This window comes from Trichechus manatus, unplaced genomic scaffold, assembly GCF_000243295.1.
Source record: "Trichechus manatus latirostris isolate Lorelei unplaced genomic scaffold, TriManLat1.0 scaffold00028, whole genome shotgun sequence".
In the NCBI taxonomy this organism is placed as follows: domain Eukaryota; kingdom Metazoa; phylum Chordata; class Mammalia; order Sirenia; family Trichechidae; genus Trichechus; species Trichechus manatus.
The window spans coordinates 16,595,650-16,614,099 of record NW_004443964.1 but is presented as its reverse complement, the minus strand read 5'-3'; the positions used below and the strand labels follow the sequence as shown (position 1 = coordinate 16,614,099).

The window sequence follows — 18,450 nt, the reverse complement described above, 5'->3', positions numbered from 1 at the left end:
ATACAGAAATAAAAAAAAGGTAAAATATATTTATATGAAAAAACAGTACAGCGTTATATCTTTGCAGTCGACCCTGTAGAGGTGCAGGGAAGGTAGAGTGACTCTTACTTTTTGCTTTATACCTTTGAATAATTTTTAAAAATTTTACCATTAGCTTATATTATTATATATAATATATAGTAATAGTCCCCTCCCCACCCCCATTTCTGGGTTCTTAACAACTTTCAGACTAAAATAAATCCACCAGGGCTAAAAAGCAGATTCAAGTCACAAAATTTATTTATCTCTTTTTCTTAACCATCTGCTGGGTCCACTTGGGAGTTGAATCCGAGTGTCAAGCGAGACACTCAACTAGAGTTGAGGTCAGACTCATCTCTAAAAAAGAATGTAAACCAGATGCCTAGCACACACCCTGGAACATTCGAGAACAGACATTCAAAAAATGTGAGTGCTCTTTTTATTCAGTAAAAAAAAAAATTTTTTTTTTTAAACTTTAAAAAATATTTTTTAATTTTCATAAAACTGATCTCATTTGATCTTCATTACAATATTATAGTATAAATAAATGCTAATGCTCATCAATGTCTACATCTTGTAGAGGAGGAAAATGAGGCCAAGAAGGTGAAGACTCTAATACGGCCTCTTACATACATTAACTTTCGTTAGTAATTAACAAATATTTCCAGAAGAAATCCAATATTCATCATTCACAAGGCTCAAAATTCACTTACCTGGTATGTCCTAAAGATTCCCGCCATATTGGTAGCATCACAACTGGTTTAACTGCGCACTCCAAAATAGCCAAAGCTAATGCAAATTCTCTGGGTTTGCTACACATCTGAACTGCCTTGATCCAATTTGCTCTGTATTTCAGAAAAAAAGAAATTATTTCACTTAGGTGATCTGAAGTTAAAAGCATAATAGTTGTAATTTATAATGACTCCATCTTATAATGCTTATATTTCTAGGTGAAGGTTGGAAGGAATCCCAGAAGTCATTTAGATCTTCAACTTCTTAAACCTTCTACAATGTTCTGGAACTCTATCTGGCCTCTGTTTGATTTCTAGAAATCTCTCAAATGCTGGTGCTGGTTCAGTACATACACACCTCTAACTTCCTCACTGTTCTGTTGACCAAATTGACTTCATTCATTCAGTTCACTGGCAATGACATTTTTAAGTGCACTCTTGAAATAAACATTGTATAAATACTTAGTATGCTTAATAGAGGTAAATTAACCTTAGTTTCTTTTACCTGTGTGAAGCCCAATTAGGATGAAGAAAGGATGAAGGGATGTTGTTTTCTAGTTGGGTGATAGTCAGTCTCAGAGTAGATATGGTAAGAACTTTGGACCCATGGACAGAACCATTCCATTTGAACTCTCCTGCTGGAGTCAGACAGAATTTATGTGCGAGATGTCTTCTCTTATCATGATCTTCTCTGTGCTGGTGCTTATTCAAAGCAAATGAATTGGTAGAGTACTGATTGTGATAGACGCGATACTTCCCTTCTTGACCCAATTTAAAATAATTGTTGATATTTCCTTTCATGACCACTTCCTTTTTGGTGCTCAATCGTGAAATTTCTCCTTGCGAGTTAACTACCAGAACCTGACAAAGAAAATAAAAAGACTCTATTATTCATATCAAAGATGTAAATGTCTTTCAACAATCTGTAATTAATCTTCCAAATAAAGTCTACAAGATACATCTTATGACTGAACGTTTAAAGTTTAACAGCTAATTGTTTACAATTAAGCAGCCAAGATACGCCTGCAAAAAGAAAGAAAACTAACATTTAGTAAGTGCCTACTATATGACAGGCACTATTAAGTACTTTCATGTATACCAAATATACACATAAAACTATATGTAAATCACTCACCTATCTTTATTTCAAGCTTATATCATGTATCTTAGGGAAAAGGGAAGGCCCTGCACGTACTATCCCCCCCAAAATATATTCCTAAAAATACTTTTCTTCTCATTTTACCATTCCAGCTTTAATATAAGAGCCTATGGATACTTTAAAACAGTGTTTTCAAACAGTTGATCCCAACCCTTCAGTGGACTATGAAGTCAATATCCACTGCCATGGAGTCAATTGCGACTCACAGCGACCCTATAGGACAGAGTAGAACTGTCCTATAGGTTTTCAAGGAGCAGTAGGTGGATTTGAACTGCAGACCTTCTGGTTAGCTGCCAAGCTCTTAACCACTGTGCCTCCGGGGCTCTGTGAAGTGGTCTGTCAACAGTGGGTCTTAATCGGCTTTTTAAAAAATGAAGTATAATGCAATAGACTACACTAGACAAGAATATGGAGTGCTGCCCACACAGTAAGGTGAAATACTATTTCAGGAAACTTTTGGATGTGTGTACTGTGTTGCTATGAAAAATGTATTTCTCACTGAGGGTCACAGTTAAAAAGGAGTTTGAAAACCACTGCTTTAAAGTAATTCCTGTGATTTTTTTTTTAAACAGCAGTGTATATTCTTGCACATCTACCCTGCAAATAATCCTCAAGTTTGGGAGACACAGTTGTAGCCACAGTTGTGCCACCATGGTTGGCTGGTGGGGAGAGATACTGAGGCGTAGCTTCAATCCTCTTGTCCATATTCAGAGCTGAGACGCAGTGCTGTTCTATGCACTGGAAACTCCACCCTTTAGTTGCATGTTAACTGAAGTAACAATAGCTAGAACTGCACAATAAATCATCTACAGTTCTTTAAGAAAGCCAACAAATAGCCCACTCACTAGCGTATATGAAAAAGAAGGCTCTATCTCTTTAGAATTGTATACAATACAACCGATCATGTAGTAAGAAAGAATACCACTCACAGCATTTTGTATGCATGGATTGACATTTGGGTGCATAGCCATACTTATAATATAAACCTAACTTTTAATCTTGTTACCTAATACACTCTTGGAAGTGGGGAAAATACAATGCAAAAGTAGGTCTACAAACTTCCTACGTGTTTTTAAGGTATGGTTATTAAAATCATTTCACATTCCAGAGACTTTTTTTTTTTTTTAACAGCAAACACCTGTTTGCCTTCCTTAAATAATAGAAAGAACACACCTCTTTGCCTTCCTTAAATAATTTATTTGCTTCATGGGCGGCAGCTGCCACCTGCTGGCTTTTGAGCTGACTCAGTTTGCTATCTGGATTCCGTAATCTGGTGATAATTCGAGTTGAACCAGATCCGCCTCTTCCAGCTCCAGGAGACTCACTTCTTTCGCCATTAGACTTCTCTGATTTGTAATCACCTATTCCCAAATGAAAAAGTCACAAAGTAATTGCTGAAGGTAAGCAAATCATAAATAATAACATCTTATTTATCTAAAACTCATATCTAGTACACATCTAAGATCCAGAAAGTTCAAAGGAAAAAAGTCCTTGAATAGCCAAAGCAAATGTCATTAATTCTTAAGTGTTTTACTTAAAAGAGAGTATGTCAGAACATTACTGTGAGTCATTTATTATTTTACAGATGCCTGAAACATGCGAGGAGGCTATCTGGTTTCAAAGCTCATTTATTAGAAAATGGGAGGGGACTTGTACAAATTCACAAGTAACAAAGATAGTAACTCAAAACACACACTAATAAAATGTTGTCTTATACATTCAATATAGATTTTTGTATAAAAAGGAAAGGCTATAATTAATTTTAGAAAGATTTCCAGTGAAATTTTGTTTAGGTACCTAAGAGATTTGAGCTTATAAACATAAAAGTTAAATGAATTTTCCCCTAAGGAATCTAGATAATTGATTATGTTTGCTTATTAATTTAAAAATCAACTAGTTTTTTTAGTCTAGTAAAGACCTCTCACATTTTCATAGACACTTAATTTTTAAAAGTGACAGATTTAACTGCCCAGGAGCAATTTCTGCTCTATAGACCCATGAATCTCACTTTGACTTAAGATTTCTATACATTCTGAAGGTACCATATCACTGTCCATTTTCCCTTAGTCAGACAGCTGAACAAGGCCTGATTTTTCTTTTCTAACCTAAATGCGTTTTAAAATTAAGACAGTATGGCATTGGTAAAAGAAAGGACAAATAGAATTTGTTATATATTCATAGAGCTGGCATTTTAAGTAACTAGGCAGAAAAATGGGATTGGGAAAACTGGCTATCAATTTGGAGAAAATTAAAGTTAAGACCATTTAGTAAACATTTTTTAATTTTTTTTGTTCATCACCCCCTTTTCTTTCCTTTTGGGAGATGCTTCTCCCCACTTCAATCATAAGATTCTTCCAGGCCTGCAAATCAAGTATCCTGCTCCTCTGAAGTGGGCAATGGGACTCAGCTTGGCCAGACAGAGCACTCTACTGAGTGGCCACAGCGATATCCCAGGACTGGCTATGCAGCCCAAGCCACTCACATCTTACTCCAATTTTTAAAATCTGGAAATGAAGAAAGGGTCTTTGCTTCTTATACTGGTGAGCAGGAAGGGTATAAATTAGGGGTTGGCTACTTTTACTCCCACAACATGGAAAACACCATTAATAACAAGAGACAAGAAGCCCCCCTCAGAAAGAAAAATGGAGAAACTGTGAGAGGGAGAAGTGAGAGAAAGAGATGTAGATAAACTCGTTTGCTTCCCTGAATCCAACAACGCATCTGAGGCTGTAACCACCTCTGAAGCTCGTAATTGTATGAGCCAATAAAATCCCCTTTTTGTTTTAAGCAAGTTTGAGATGGAGTTTTGACATTTGCAAATAAATTCTAAATAATCCGGTAAAGTGTTTCAAGATTTTGACCTCAAAATATGGCACTGATTAATTCAAGATGGAGCGGGAGAAATGAGCATCTTGCCATACTGCGAAGCCAGTAACCTTCAATGTTCAACACACTGCAGAGCAGCTAGTCAGAGTATCAATAATTTTCTCTTGGGACTCAGACCATGAGTCTACTCATGAGACAGACTGAATATACTAAAATGCCAGAATGTTGAACTCTGATGGCTACTTCTTGGGACCACTGATAAAGTCCTACAATAGAGACATTAGAGACATCTTTTGGACTAGGCTGGACTTCCTAGGAGCAGAAAGGAAGTGGGCACAGAGCTTTTTGAAAGATGACCCTTGATTTAGAGACAATAATCTGTGAGTTAATCCTTTGCCACTTGATAATAGAGCCCGGAGTGGTGCATAAGCTGGTAACTGAAAGGTTGGTGGTTAGAGTCCACCCAGAGGTACATCAAAAAAAAAAAGGCCTGGCAATCTACTTCTGAAGAATCACCCACTGAAAACCCTATGGATTGCAGTTCTACTTTGACACATATGGGGTCACCATGAGTCAGAACTGACTCGATGGCAACTAGTTTGGTTTTAAGTTTAATGCAAATAAGAGCAAAGAGGCAGAAAATTCATCCCCAGGGAGTAAGACTTGAAGGGAGCAGAGAAAAAGAACAAGGCTGAGAGTGCAGCTCCTTAAGAGCATCCTCTGGCCAAGGCCATAATTCGTCCTATTCTAAGTATGATGCAGCCTGGGGGCCGACTGCAGACCTGCTTTACCCCAGTCCCTGTAGCTCACTGTTTAATGAGAACAGGTGGCAGAAGCCTAGATAAACCCTATTCAACTGGGCTAGGGCTACTGGTCTGCTAAGCCAACATACTGCAGGGTGGAGGGGGCTTACCTTCAAGGACACTAATCCATGTTTCTAGACATGAGGTACTAGCTGGGTACCTAGGAATCTATAAGGGGGTCCAATTGCAAAGAAATGCAAACCTGCCAAACTGGGGTGTTTTGAACGCTTAATCCTACAGCAATCCCTACGAACTCCTTCCCAACAACAGCCAGCAGGAACTACTAGGCTGCTAGCACAGGATGGCCTCCAGACGGGACTCTTCCCGTAACATTCTCCCCTCTGATCTATGGTCATTCTCCAACTAGTGGCAGCCAGCATGATCAAACAACATCCTCCACTACAAACCAGGATGACGGCTGTCACAAATAGTTAAATTTGTACTTCAGCTCATCGACTGTGAAATCAAGATGAGCCACATCTGGATCTTATCAATTAATGCATGACATAAAGAAATCCTAGATTTGCCTCCAAATACAATTACCATATGTAATTTGGGGAAAGAGGTTTTTGGAAAAGTCTTCAGTTGTGGGTGAGATCTTCACATTACGTTAGGCAAAAACATTCGTGAATTGTATGTATGGAAACAAATGTTGAGGACACATGTATGTGCTGAGCTACCAAAGGGTGGAATTGTGGATATTTACTGCTTTCTATCTTTGTAGCATCCCTCTTTCTTTGGAAAACCATTCCTACCCCACTCCAATCATATACTTTTGCTGGAGCCATCAATCATAATACCTTGCCTACCCTGGCCACAGGGGTAGGAACAATATGATCCAAGATAGGCCACTCAAATTCCTTCCTCAAGTACTTTTGATTTGGAGCAGGAGTAGGGGCCTTGCCTTTGGGTCACAGACCTTGGAAAGATATGAACACAAACAGCTGATGCCATCTTCCCTGCCACTTGGAAAAAGCCTGTCTGTATTAGGAGAGAATGAAGTTAACACACAAAAATATGCAGATCCAAAAGGTGAGAGAGAAAGAGAGGGAGACAGAAAGAGTTTTGATACCTGGGTCCAGTTATGTCTGCTGATGGCTTGGACATCCCAATTACATGAGCTAATAATAAATACCCTTTTCACTTAAGCTACTTTAAGCTGGCTTGGTCACTTGCTATAGAAAAAGACCTAATTAAAACAGATTTCTACCTCACAGCATACACAAAATCATACTCCAGGTGGATTACAAACAAGTAAGTCTTATGAAAAATTACAATACAATATATTTATATTCTTGGGATACAGATAGTCTTCCTCAATAAGACACAAAATCTAGAAACTCTAAAGAAAAAGACTGATAATTTAACTATATAGAAACTTCTCTACAAGACAACATATAAAAAGGTACAAATAATCAATGACTAAATGAAAAAGATACACATGTAAAAATCAAAGATTAATAGCGATAATGCATAAAGTATTCCTGTAATTCATTATGAAAAATACCAAAACTCAGCAGGAAAAAATAAGCCAAAGATATGAATAAGCAACTCATAGAAAGTTCAACAAACATGTGAAAAGTAGCCTGACTGCATTAGTAGGCAGGAAGAGTAAAATTTTAAATAAAACACTTTTTACCATTTACAAATATGTAAGACATTGATGATGCTGAAATTAGATAAGGGCATGAAAAAGTAGTTAAGTATGTAAACTATGAGTATAAATTTCTTTTGATGTACAATTCAGCAGTAGCCATCAATATTTTAAAATGTACCTACCATTTGACCCAGCAATTCCACTTCCCGTTTCTATCCTGCCAGAAGTACTTGCACAAGTACACAAAAATATATGTTGAGGATGTTAAAAAGCACCACTATTTTTAATAATGAAAAAACTGTTAACAGCCTAAACGTTCATTAACAAAGAAAGAGTACATGAATTATGGTTCATCCATATCGTGGAATACGAAGCAGCAGTTAAAAACAACAAATTCAATTTATAGATCTCCTACACATATTACTGATCAAAAAAAAGCAAGATGCAGAACGATCCCATTTATGTTAAAAAAAAAAAAAAAAAAAAGCAAAAAACAAAACACCTTTTTTGTATATGTACATACATGAAGAATGTAACTGCACGGAGAAAGATCTAAAATGCCACACACTAAACTTGATGATGGTTACCTTTAGGGAGGATATGTGAAAAGGGACTTCTATTTTTTCTTCTGTGTGCTTTTGTATTTATTTAAACAAAAACAAGGAGTGTGAGTGCTGACTGTATTTAAAAAAAAAAGAAAAAAAAAATCCAATTTCTCCCCACCCCCATCAAACTTTTATTTAAAAAAAAATTTTAAAAATCAAAAAAATTAAAAGCTCCCTTTAATGTATGAAGTGTATTCTTACCTATCTCTTCTTGACTAGAGACAGGTGTATGGGATTCTCTTTCTCCGTTTTCAGGATCATCAGCTGCCTTAGCAGATTCACTTGGAGAAGAATTTAGTTCACTGCTGCTGTTACTGTTTTCCAGATTAGGCTGGATGGAGGTAGTGGTGGCACTAGTGTTACTGTTGTCACTTGTCTTGTTAGGTTCTTCTAGAAAAATAGAATACCTGATTTTTAAATTGGAAATTACATTAAAAACAACTAATTCTCAGAAAAGATGTTTAACTCCTTTAGGATTTCATTACAAAGCCAGATTTTAAAAAATAGCTGCTTATGTATGAATAATGCAATGTATGAAAAGAAACTTGCTAGCAACATCCTATGAGTTATTTCTTTAAGACTTCTAGTCTATTAACTCACTGACTCTTATCACGTTAGTCTACAGTACAAGGCAACTTTCAGATACTCTACAGCTGAAGAATAACAAAGTGACAGACTACCTCACAAAACGTAGGATGCACCAGATACTGCAGAAGTGTTCTGTTGAGATAGTATTTCAAACGTCTGAAGAGCTTATAATCTCACTTTGCAAAAGTATTCAAACACTATTAGAAACAGAATTAAACAGATTTATTTACCTTTAAGATTTTCTATCTGAAGTCTACGCTCCCAAATTAACTAAATGGCAACACCTAAAAATACTGTTAACTTGTAAGGAGGATGGATTGGTATTACTGGGAACATAGCTACTAAAAGTGTATCTAAAACAACACTACTATAAACTGAAAGCCTAAATCTTTCCACAGTAAGTCAGAAGTTAAGAGACTACCTCTATCATTTTGCCACTAATAAGATGTTCTTTAAATCAATCACCTGAATTAAAAAGTGGTTGACATATTACAAAGGCTATTCATAATGTATAATGAGCTCCTAATTTTTTTTTTTGAGGGAAAAAAACTAAAAGCCTAAGAGAAAAATATATGAACAGACAGTTACATACACACACAAAAGTGAAAATGGCCTTTAAACGTATGGAAATACGCTCACTTCATTCAAGCTAAGAGAAATACAAAGTAAGACTATATGAAGAAACCACTCAGCCATAAGATTGGCAAAACTCCAAGTCTGACAATACACTCAAGCAGAGAGGCAGTGGGTTAATAAGTACTCCCACACACTGCTGGTGGGAATGCAAAATGATTCAATGTGAATAAAAGGGAATTGACAATATCTACAAAAATTACATACACACTTACCCTGAACCTAGTAATCTACACCTAGAAATCTATCCCAAAATACACTGGCAAAAAATACTAAATTACTTATCTACAGAGCTAGTCACTGCAGCATTATTTATAATCACAAAAGGCCAGAAATAAATAAAATGTCTATCAATGAGGGACTGGTTAAATAAAAGAGGATACAATAGACTATCACACAGGCATAAAAGAGATCTAGGACAACCACTATATTGAGATATGAAATGATCTTCAAGATTAAACGTAAAAAGAAAGGTGCAGGATAATACTTCTAGTATGCTAACTTTTGTCTAAGAAGGGGAGGAAAATACAAATTCATGGGCATAATTTGCTTTAATTTACAAAAAACAAAAACCCACCACGTAACTAGGTATGTAACTAAAAACAAACAAAAACAGCTACCTATAAGGGAAGGGAAGGAAATGGTTACCTAGAAGAAGAGAGGGACAGAAGTGAAAATTCTCTGAACATACCTAATTATATAGTTTTGACATTGGAATCATGTAAATGTTTTACATCTTCAAAAAATTAAAGTTAGAAATTTAATTTCTAAAAATGGAAAAAAAACTAAAACAAAGGAACCTAAGTGTATTACAAGTTGTTGGCATAACTACACAGAGAGAAAGAATTATTTCAAGTAACTCTGGAACAGTTTTTTGACTGTATGTCCTTACTGAAAAGATAGTATAAGGATAAAGAGCTGCAAAAAAACCCTTAAATGCCATTTAGTAGTCTTACTGTCAGCAGTAATATTGGTATTATGAAATTACTACTACATATAAAATAATTTCATCAGCAGCAGCATCATAATAATCATATAATAATAATTATTATTAATGCATATCAGGATATGAATATCCTGTAACAGGATAAGGCAAATGCATAATTACATCACTGTTGTTAGGAACTAAGAATTCCAGTGTAAGAGAAAAGAGATAAAAGTGCAAACACAAAGAAATTAAGTAAGTAATCTTGAGTCTGAATTTGAAATGTCAACAAAAACTCATGGTATTTTTCTTTTAAAAAATATGTATTTCCTAATCTACACACTAAAAAAGCCTAGAGGCAACACAGTCCAATACGAATAAGCACCTCTGGGCTCAGACTGTGGTCTCTAAATACCATTCTCTACTAAAAGGAACCAAGGTTTCTTGGAGGAATGAGTAATTCCAGGTCTGGGGTAAGAAATGTACAAGACAAGCCTCAGACATCTTATTCTCCTGGAAGGCAAAGAAGCTATCTAAGACTGTGGAGGTCATGGAAAAAGCACACAAAAGCCAACATAAAAGGGCTCCCCACTGGTAAATATGAGCAAAATGAATGATAACTTCAACTGAGTGAATCAAATTAAACATATAAACATATGATCCATAAGTTCAAACCGGTAATTTAAAAAAAAGCCATGCTGCCTCACCCCCCAAAAAGCCCACAACTCATAAGTCACTACTGAAGGTAACTAGGGCATCAATTCCTGACTCTGAAAGTTAACAACTAAAGGGAAAGAATTAATCATTTATTCTACCACTACTGCTTGAATTATATTTCAGGGTATTAAAATATTCTTAGTTAAGGATGGAAAATTCTTTACAGAAGAATTCCAGTTAACAAACATAGAAAAAAATGACAGAATTGTCATATTATAACCTCCAAAAAGATCATTGATCCAGGTAAGATCATCAACATATGAGTGTGGGTCATTCTACAGGGGGAAAGACCAGGTTTCTTTAACAAGTAGGAAAAAAAAATGGAAAAAAGTGGGGGGAGGGGAGAGCATACTAGATTAAGGGACTCAAGAGATGTAAAACCAAGTGTGGCATGCCATGTATGGGCATTGTTTAGATTTATTTCAAACACATCAAATGTTATTTAAAAAAAAAGACTTTAAGTCAACTGAGGAAATTTAAATATTGAATGATTATTAGACGGTTATCAGGGAATTTTGAGTTTTATAAAAATGGTAACGACACTGTAATTGTGTAAGAAAATGTTCATATTCTTTAGAGATGTATGTAGGATTGATATGACATGATGTCTGGGATTTGCTTTCAAATACGTCAGTAGGAAATAACACAAACTCACATCAACAGGAGAGGGAATAAACAAACTGTGGTATAATTAACACAGAAGAATCTTATAAGACAGCCAATACAAAAGAACTCCAGCAAAATTAGTCATATAACACAAAGTAAAAAGGTAAGGCCCCCCAAAGCTACTATTAACAATACTCTTGCTGTAAAGTTAAGCACAACTAAAATAGAAATACATAGTAAAACAATATAGAACTCAATGAAGCAAGAGTATGTGGGTAATATATCACTTTGACCTCCAGTAGTAAAAGCCTCACTTCCAGTGGGTTTTCCTTGTAAAAGAAAAGATAATAATAAACATAGGATTCAGGGTGACAGTCATTTCAGGTAGAGGAGGTAGGGGGATGGGATTAGTGAGTGTTTACTTGTAAATTAGTTTCAAAGTAGGATTGAGCTCTTTTGGGCAATGAGTACCGAGGTGCTTATTTCATTATTAAAGATAATTTAAAAGCTAAATAAATGAATTAAGGAGGCCAACGATGAGTGTAATTAACTCATTATGATTTTCGTAAGGATTATGATTTTTTTACTACTTTGCACTTGGGGTCAAGAGGAGGAAAATTTTAAAAATTTCAGCCAAAAAATAAAAAGGAGTAAAAAATAAAAAGCATAGGTGAAGCAAGTTTGGCAAGTTCTCGGTAATTTTTTAATCTAGGTGTTGGATATTTGGGGTGGGGGGGTGTCATTATACTCATCTCTCTACTTCCATGTATGTTTGAAATTTTTCATAATTAAAATTTTATATGGCAGGCAGAAACAGCAAACTTAAAATCTAACAGCTACATGATAAGACGCTTCCTTAGAAAGCTAGAAATACAAATACCATACGATCCAGGAATCCCACTCCTAGGAAATTAACCTAGAGAAATAAGAGCCATCACACGAATAGACATATGCACACCCATGTTCATGGCAGCACTGTTCACAATAGCAAAAAGATGGAAACAACCTAGATGCCCATCAACAGATGAATGGATAAACTATGGTACATACACACAATGGAGTATTATGCAATGATAAAGAAAAATGATGAATCTGTGAAGCATCTCATAACATGGATGAAACTGGAGGACATTATGCTGAGTGAAATAAGTCAATCACAAAAGGACAAATATTGTATAAGATCTCTAATGTAAAAACTTGTGCAAAAGTTTACATACAAAAAGAAACAATCCTTGTTGGTTACGAGGGATGGGAGGGGTGGGAGGGGGAACTAAATAGACAATAGATAAGTGGTAACTTTTTTGAAGGGTAAGACAGTACACGATATTAGGGAAGCCAGCACAACTTGTACAGGGAAAGATCATGGAAGTTCCATAGACACTTCCAAACTCCCTGAGGGACTCAATTGCTGGGCAGAGGGCTGTGGGGACCATGGTCTCGGGGAACATCTAGCTTAATTGGCATAACACAGTTTATTAAGACAATGTTCTACAGTCTACCTTGGTGAGTAGCATCTGGGGTCTTAAAAGCCTGTCAGCAGCCATCTAAGATACTCCACTGGTCTCATCCCTTCGGGAGCAAGGGAGAATGAAGAGAACAGGACACAAGGAAAAGATTAGTCCAAAGGACTAATGGACCACAGCTACCAAGGCCTCCACCAGATTGAGTCCAGTACAGCTAGACGGTGCCCGGCTACCACCACTGACCGCTCTAACCAGGATCACAACAGAGGGTTCTGGACAGAGCTGGTGAAGGATGTAGAACAAAATTCTAACACACACAAGAAAGACTAGATTTACTGGCCTGAAAGAGACTGGAGAAACCCCAAGAGTATGGCCCCCAGACATCCTTTTAGCTCAGTAGTGAAGTCACTTCCGAGGTTCACTGTTCAGCCGGGGATTGGACAGCCCCATAAAACAAGACAGGACTAATGAGGCACAGCAGTCCAGGGACAAGGACTAGTAAGGCAAAAGGGGACAGGAAAGCTAGTGATCAGAAACCCAAGGTTGAGTAAGGACAGTGTTGACATGTAGTGGGGCTGTTAACCACTGTCATAGGGCAACATGTGTACTTAAACTATCTTGTTCTGTAAACCTTCATCTAAAATGAGAATAGCAGCACAACTGGAAGAATGTAATCGATGTTAGTGAACTGTGCATGTGGAAATTTTTGAAACGGTGTATCTTTGGCTATGTATATTTTCACACACACACACACAAAAAAAGGTCCTCCAAGACTAAGAAGGGAGCATGCTGACATGTTGTTGGGTTGTTAACCAATGTCACAAAACAATACATGTACTGACTGTTTAATGAGAAAATATTTGTTCTGTAAACCTTCACCTAAAGTATAATTTAAAAAAAAAAAATCTGACAGCTACAGAACACTTAGCAATACAATCAACTTACTCAAGTTGGAAAAATACATATGTCTGGAAAAAAAAGAGTAAGTCTCACACAAATGATATCAAATTCCTCAGTAGTATCCCTTTTACAGCTGTAACAGCTAATGTTTAGATTTTATTTCTAATTGTCTAAAAAACACATGCTGAAATAATCAAATAATTTATAAGGACATTCTCTCATTTGTGAACTGTTCAAAGTTCAGAATGCATTTTCTCATAGAAATATAAGAAAAAATGATTTTTTATGGACCATCCCAGAAAAACATTTTTAGCTCACAATATTCTCCAAGTAGGGGCATTGGTAGTTCAGTAGTAGAAGTCTTGCCTTTCATGAGAAGACCCAGGTTCTATTTCCAGCCAGTGCACCTCACGCTCAGCCACCACCCATCTGTCAGTGGAGGCTTGTGTGTTGCTCCTATGCTGAATGACTCCAAAGGAGCTTTAGACTAACTAGGAGGAAAGGCCTGGTGGTCTAATTCCAAAAATCAGCCAATGAAAACTATGGCTCGTAACAGTCTGATCCACAACCCATTATGGGGAAGGCACAGGACCAGGCAGCGTTTCCTTCTATTGTGCATGGGGTTGTCAAGAGTGAGGGGCCAACTCAATGGCAGCTAACAACAACAACACAGCCCAAGTTATGGTTTTAACTAAGGAAAAATTTCTGGGGTACAAACATAAGAGGTTCTGACTATACACATCTTAATATACTTTGTATAAAGTGCTTTATGCTACTATGGGGATAACGGTAATATTTTCATTAAAGAATAGCAACCCCCTACCCAGGTATTCTGAACTAAAAAACATTAACCCACTGAAAGCAAGGTTTAGATTCCATCTGTTTAAACTTTCAAGGTGTTAGTTAATAAGCCAAGGACTACTGAAACTCATAATACATAGCTTTTTCTTGGCCAATTTCTCCCAAGGAAGAAACTTAAGTAAAAAACTGTTTTCTTCCCTTTTAGTTTAGAAAACTGATTTTACTTTTTAAAATAATTACTCTAGACTCTTCACCTCTTTACTTGATTAGGCAACAAAATTAAAGAAATCTAAATGTATAACAGCATCTGCTTCAGAACACCACAAAGATGGTACCACCTACCACCATGCACATTTTAGTCCTCACAGTGCAAACATTCTAGGCTTTTCACCGGACAGGACAGGCACTGTAAATGAACCGCAACAGAAAAACTTTTGTAGTTATCCCCCAAATGGTATTATAATTAGATCTTCAACTTCTAAACACAAACCCCAAAGCCTACCTCTAAGATGTCAAACCTTTGCTTAAAACAAAACGAAACAAAATTCTAAGCCAAAATCCACAAAGGAGAAAAAATGACTTTGTTACATGAAGGTAAAAGGGAGAATTTTTAAAAAGAAAGGAAAAGAAAAAGAGATAAAATAACTAGAATGTACTGTATGACTAAAAACTAAAAGCATACACACTTAAAAGAATAAAAAATAAGAGTATTTAACCACAGCACCTCCAAAAACTGTCACTGATCAACTCAGTGAGGTAAGATATGTGGGTGATACATCACTTCCGTATCCAGAATCAACAGCCTCACTTCTATCTAATTTCCCTTGTAATAAAACTCAAAACTAAAGCAAAGTATTTATATCTTTTAAAATGTCACTATTCCAATAAGTTAAGAAATATGTTAAATCAATAGTTCAACTTTATAGATGTTAGAATTTAAGTATGCTCAAGGAAATATTTTAAAAGCAATTACAAATAGTACGGAAATGAAGCTGATTTTATCCACTACTAATATTTTCCTAATCCCTGGCATTAAATCTAGAGGCTAACTTAAATGAAACAAATGTTGTCTGTATTACATGTTAAATACAGATCTTCATAGTGGATTTGTTTTTATGACGCTAGAAAAACACATGCCTCTCCCACTCCTACCTTGTAAATTAAAAAATTGACATCCTGGGTACAAAAAGTTTCTAATCTAAACTCTAGGACAAACGTCTAATTCTAAGCTTGAGTACTACAATCAGCCATTTGTTAACTACAAGTTAAGTTAAACTGAATACTGAATAGCATATTTGCTTTAAGTGGTCATTTTTGGCAACATAATCATTCTCATGAACTAAGGAAGAAATGTCTGGAAAAAGAAATCTAACAAAAAGGTATTAAGAGATTAAATTTTTAAAGTGATATCTACGAACCCTTCCCAAAATACTTCCTAACTTTTCAGTCAATCTTCAATCTGAGCCACATAAAATCTCTCTGATCACTAATCATACCCAATATAAAATCATGATATCTGATCATTTGTCTTATGTTCTCATTCCTATAGATTTTTAAACCATAAATTCGTAATTTTTCCTTTACATAATGTGTTCTATCATATTATATGAAAATGACAGTGTTCTCCAACGAGACTTGACTTTAAGATATAGCCTGAAATAAAGTATATATCTTTCTGAAGAAATTCTAAGGGTAGATGTATTTCTAAAGATATTTTAAATCCTCTTATTATTAAACAAAAAGCTTCCTATCTCCCAAAAGATAGAAACCAGTGTAGCTAAAGATAAAGGATATTTCACAATGATAAAAAAGTTCAACAAGAAGATATAAATATTGTGTGTACCTAATAGCATATTCTCAAAATGTGCGATGTAAAAACTGAAAAAATTAAAAAAGAGAAAAAGGTAAATCCATGGTAAATAAACCAAAAAACCCATCGCTGTCAAGGCAGTAGTTGGAAATAATTTTAAAATATCTTACAGAGAAAAAAACCAAGCAAGGATATAGATTTGAAAACCACAATGAAAAACCTTGACCTAACTGTCCTATATTGCATTCAAGAACTAAACATATGTATGTTCTTCAAGTGCACATGAAGCATTTATCAACACTGACCAAATGTTGGGCCAAAAAACAAGTTGCAATGAGTTTTAAAGGACAAAAATCATGAACAGAATGCTCTCTGACCACAGTGGAGTAAACTAGAAATCAGTAACAAAAAGACAACTAGAGAATCTCCAAATGTTTGGATACTAAGCAAATTATTTCTAAATAAATGATGGGTCAAAACAACACATACAATAGTGGAAATTAGAAAATACTTTAATCCGAATGACAAAAACAACATGACATATAAAAGTTTGTGGGATGCAGTTACAGCAGTACTTAAAGGGAAACTGATAGCCTAAACAGCATACATAGAAGGGGAAAAACAAAAAACCCAAGAATCATCAAAGCATCCATCTTAAGAAGCTAAGGGGAAAAAGTTACAAAAATGCAGAGAAGATAAAAGGAAGGAAATGATAAAAGATCAGACATTATAAAAGAATTAAGTTTCTCTTTAAAAACTGGTGTGATATATTTCGTAAAGTCTTTAAAAATGTTTTTCACGGTTTTTCTGGAACAAGTATGGAAATGTCAGTTTATTCTAGGTTGAGTTTTTTTTTTTTTTTTCAGTCTAGCAACGGAGAGGTCTATGAGTTATTAAATGGTCAAGTTTCTGATTTCTTGCAGGGACAGCATCTTCCACTATTCGGCACTCTAATCCTGCCGATGACTCTAAATCCACTTGAAGCCAGCTATTGACAACTGCTCTTAGCTTCCATTCTAGCTGCTTATTCAGCTTCTCATCTAAATTTTTTCATGACACATTTTCTGCCAAAAAACATCTAAACTTCAAAGTTTAACTCCACAAAGGTTCTCATTTACAAAGAATTTTGTTGATCAATAAGCACTGAATCAGTAAATGTGTAATTCAACTCACCCACTTTACTAGTCTTTTCTTGCTATGCTTTTGTATTCTCTCAAAGGGATGATAATATATAGCAGTAATAATAATACCCAAGATATATTGAGCAGCTAATGTGTGTCAGGCACTATGGTTTATATATATTATTTCATTTGGCATTCTTTAAAAATGTAAGTCAGATATTAGGGTAACAGTTTCTCCCTTAAATTACTCCAAAAACAAGAAAACAACGAATATCTCTGAGGAATGAATAAGCTGGTTAATAAGTAGCTTAAAAGGCAAATGTCTGCTAAAATCTAAGCACAGTTACTCAAGGTTTGAAAACCAAACAACTATGGTGCCACAAAAAGATAAACACAGACCTACCATACCCACTGCCGTTGAGTCGATTCCAACTCACAGTGACCCTATAGGACAGAGTAGAACTGTCTCCTTATGGAAGCAGACTGTCATATCTTTCTCCTGTGGAGCAGCTGGTGGGTTCAAACTGCCGACCTTTTGGTTAGCAGCAGAGCGCTTTAACCACTGTGCCTCCAGCTCCTCCTACCATATAACCTAGCAATTCTACTCCTAGGTATGTACCCAAAGAAACAGAAAACCAGGGACTCAGACAGATACTTGTACACTAATGTTCAGTGCAGCAGTATTCACAGTAGCCTATAGGGGGAAAAAAGACAATTGGCCATCAACACATGAACAGATAAACAAAATGTGGTATATCCATACAATGGGATGTTATTCAGTCATAAAGAGAAATAAAGTTCTGACACATGCTACAACATGGATAGACCTTCAAAACATTATGCTAAGTGAAATAAACCAATTACAAAGGTCAAATATTGTATGATTCCACTTGGTACATGAAATGTCTAGAATAGGTGAATTCATAGAGACAGAAAGCAGATTAGAGGGTACCAGGGGCAGGGCGGATGGGAGGAAGACGAGTTATTGCCTAATGGGCACAGAATTTCTGTTTGAGGGGGATGAAAAGTTTTGGCAATAAATGGTGGTGATGATTGCACAACACTGTGAATGCAATTAATGCCACTGAACTGTATACTTAAAAATGGTTAAATTGGCAAATTTTGTTATATATATTTTACTATAATA

At 35.7% G+C, this 18,450-nt stretch overlaps 1 protein-coding gene across 13 annotated transcripts in view; it reads right to left on the bottom strand.

Moving 5' to 3' along the window:
• The window catches only part of BPTF (bromodomain PHD finger transcription factor), a 156,382-nt gene that overhangs the window by 73,664 nt on the left and 64,268 nt on the right, over window positions 1-18,450 (bottom strand). For 10 of the 13 annotated variants that reach the window (XM_023729324.1, XM_023729325.1, XM_023729320.1 and 7 more), the window contains 4 exons: window positions 7,941-8,129; window positions 3,082-3,269; window positions 1,255-1,610; window positions 732-863 (listed from right to left, as the gene is read on the bottom strand). In XM_023729324.1, the coding sequence (XP_023585092.1) occupies window positions 732-863; window positions 1,255-1,610; window positions 3,082-3,269; window positions 7,941-8,129 (865 nt within the window). The remainder of the gene's footprint in view (window positions 1-731; window positions 864-1,254; window positions 1,611-3,081; window positions 3,270-7,940; window positions 8,130-18,450) is intronic. The other 3 variants (XM_023729319.1, XM_023729321.1, XM_023729315.1) reach the window with 2 other exon arrangements.